General features: G+C 34.1%; 1 protein-coding gene across 1 annotated transcript; it reads left to right on the top strand.

Annotated features, from left to right (window-relative positions):
* Window positions 1-773: 773 nt before the first annotated feature.
* LOC134741111 (uncharacterized) lies at window positions 774-3,182 on the top strand. Its single transcript, XM_063673881.1, has 3 exons — window positions 774-937; window positions 1,719-1,786; window positions 2,812-3,182. Exons 1-3 carry the CDS (start codon window positions 841-843, stop codon window positions 3,010-3,012), a joined length of 366 nt encoding a protein of 121 aa, XP_063529951.1. The 5' UTR covers window positions 774-840; the 3' UTR covers window positions 3,013-3,182.
* Window positions 3,183-3,604: the final 422 nt, after the last annotated feature.

Below are 3,604 nucleotides of genomic sequence, written 5' to 3'. Positions count from 1 at the left end.
ATATACACAAGCGAATAAATTAGATTTATATTTTAAACACCATGATAAATTAAGAATAATACAATAAAAATAATTTGATTTGTTCCCTATTTATACCATGAGGAAAACTGTATTTAAATTATCAACGGTTAGGCATTGCTTTAAACGCTCATTAAACATTGTTTATTTATAAATATAATTTATATGAGGCATTCTCTATGAAAAGGGACCTTATTGTCGATGGCGCTTACGCCGCACAGCGTCGCGCGGCATTGTATTTATATCGGAGCATCGTTTATAATGGCGTAAGCACCATCGACAATAAGGTCCTTTTTATAGGAAATACCACATATAATTACCAAACAATTGATCGTAGTGTGACAAACGCTTAGTTGGGTCGAAATGCCTGTTTTCGGGGGTCGATCGAAATCGATCGAATCGAAAAATCGATCTAGCTAGGTCTTATATCTGGGAAAATGCGCAATTTTGAGCTTTTATATTATATGATTTCCGAGCAAAGCTCGTTCTCCCAGTTATTTAGGAATTAATTTAAATTAACTGTGATTGTTCGATACGAAAAACCTTTTTTATAGTCAATGGCCAAATTAGATAAGAAAGTCACTTACTGACCACTGGATACCTTTACCATTTCAAACAATAAAATTAGATATGCTCATTACACGTGTCATTGCATGCAGTATTAGTAACACTATTCATTGACCAATAGTGAAACTTATACCATTGCAATAGGGCTTAAAAATGGTAATTCAATAGTTATGCCCGATGGTATGACGTCATTCGTAGCGGGCTTTATAACGGAGTCGGCGTGGACAGCGAGCCATCCACGCCGCCGCCGCCGCCATGTCGCCGCTTGCTTGCTGTCTGGTCGCTCTCGCAGCGCTGTTCGCCGTATCCGACGCAAATATGATTAACCCTTTTTGCAGCAGTGTATCATTAGGTAAAGGCTTTAAATTAGTATTTTAATACTAACTATAGGATTCCGCAACCTCTGTTTTTCGATATTGATGTAGCAATAACTATGCGTGTCTGGTTTTAGTTTTTATTTTAAATATTTTATTTTCCATTTATTATTTATTCGTTACAGTAAAACACATTACTTTACCTGTATATACATTATGTATACCGGGTGTTTCCTGTAACAGGAGCATTAAATTAAACTGGAGGCTGTACGCCTCAAACTGACCAATATTTGTTTAGCAACTTTTTAAAATTATGAAATTTTTAGATTATACCTTTTTCATACTAATTAAATATTATTTTCAATGTACGCTGCCATCTGTGTGTTTGACGTTGCTTGTCACGCTTTAAACATAACAAATTTTGCAATACATTGCGTCTTAGAATAAACTTTAAAGTGTAATGAAAATCAAAACACAAGTTATTTTTAAATGTTGCTGAACAAATGTTGGTCAGCTTGAGGAGTACAGCCTCCAGTTTAATTTAATGCTCCTGTTACAGGAAACACCCGGTATATGCTTTTAATTAAATACATACCTAAGTTACAAGTCAATATTTACTGACTGCACTGTTTTCCAATTACATATTTAGGATAATATTTCATACTTTTCGTTGATATTAATGATGTAATAATATTCTTCATTGATTTTGACAGAAAACATTCTTTACAATTATTTAAGTGTAGATTGCATAGTTACTTACCCTTTTTAAATTCAAATAAGGAAAGGTTTTTAATAAATCTTATTTTAACTTTTTTACAGGTGAATCAATGGTGCATGAGGTTACATTTAATATGAACGTTTCTGGTGGTGATGTCTTCATCCCTAATGTAAGACAATTTATGAATTATATTTTTAAAATTTCTTTACATCGTCTATATTATATATTTTTAATAATTGGATAATTTAAATTTAAATTGGAATTAGGTATTATAGGAGAGTGATTTTTGGAACTGTCTTGCGAAATTCTTCATAATAACATGTAATTTAAAGTAATATTCGTAACTGCAGAAAACGTAATGGTAAGATAAAGATAAAGAAAGTTTATTATTCATTCAGACGTACTCTATGAGTAACCACAGTTGAAATAAAAAAATTACAATGCACTTATGAACGTCAAATAAAGCTACGCCGGCTCTAACCCTACACCTCTTCCACGAGAAGATTTAAATCCCTCCTCAATTGGAGGAGGGTATCCCAATATGGGACCGGCAACAAACTCGGCGGCACACGTCTTTTCAAAACAGTACATCTTATAATTAACATGCATTACGAGTAAATAAGAGAAAATACAATTTAAATTACTATAGAATTCATGCAATTACATACAGTAGGTACTTTTTAGGGTTCCGTACCTCAAAAGGAAAAAAACGGAACCCTTTTAGGATCACTCGTGCGTTTGTCTGTCTGACTGTCCGTCTGTTTTCACCTATTTTCTCCGAAACTACTAGACCAATTAAGATAAAATTTGGCATACATATGTAAGTTAACGTAAACAAAAGAATTTTAAACATGGGGGCCACTTTTGGGGGTTACCATAAGAAAATTAAAAAATAAAGTTTTTTAAACTAAGTATACTGTGTTACATATCAAAAGAAAGAGCTCATTATGAGAATCTCAACTATATATATTTTTATAATATTAAGGTAAATAGTTTAGAAGTTATTCAAGAAAATAGGCAAAAAAATTATCCAACTATTAAAATCGTTGTTTGATGTATGTGCGTGCGCAAGTGTCATTTATACTTGCTACTTGTGTTATTTCTTTATTCATTCATGAAATAGGTACATATCAGGACTTGTACAAAAGTACATACTATTTTTCTTGCTTATTCTAGAATTTTATTTAATTTTAGAAATGCCCGGAAGATCACGACCTAAAGGGTCAAGACCTCAACGTATGCAACATCCCCAATTCGATGCCCGAGGTTCACACTTTTACGATCGGTAAACACCCGTTCGAGAAAGTGTACATCGATTGCCCCAATAACACCCGGGGCTGCTCGAGCCTTGAACTGCAAGTCACACAGTATTGCGAGGTCCCTCCGATTGGATAAAGGGTAAAATTGGATTTTTACCAATAATTCAACGAAAGGTTTATTTTGAATTTAAAAAAAGTGATTTGGTTACATGCTCCACTTTTGGCATTGTGGTGACAAAATTATTTATTTATAATCTGGTAATAGTTTAATATTTGTTTCAATATTTTTCGGCGCGTGGCAATTAAATAAACAATGATTACCATTTCTGATTTTTATTCAAAGTCCTCCAGGATAACCCAAATGATTTAACCTAGAATAGAAATAACGACAGAAATTTGTAAGATTTTTAAAGGAACTGTAAACTGAAATAGATCTTATCCTAAATAAAAAGTGACCAAGCCTTCCCGGTTAGCTGGAGGGCATCCATTTTAGTTTATAACATATATAATAATGTGACTACCTCATCTTCCTCGCGTTGTCCCGGCATTTTGCCACGGCTCATGGGAGCCTGGGGTCCGCTTGGCAACTAATCCCAAGAATTGGCGTAGGCACTAGTTTTTACGAAAGCGACTGCCATCTGACCTTCCAACCCAGAAGGGAAACTAGGCCTTGTTGGGATTAGTCCGGTTTCCTCACGATGTTTTCCTTCACCGAAAAGCGACTGGTA

The sequence above is a fragment of the Cydia strobilella genome, chromosome 4 (genome assembly GCF_947568885.1).
Source record: "Cydia strobilella chromosome 4, ilCydStro3.1, whole genome shotgun sequence".
Lineage (NCBI taxonomy): Eukaryota > Metazoa > Arthropoda > Insecta > Lepidoptera > Tortricidae > Cydia > Cydia strobilella.
Note: the sequence above shows the minus strand (reverse complement) of the source record. Positions and strands in the feature narration are given on the sequence as shown.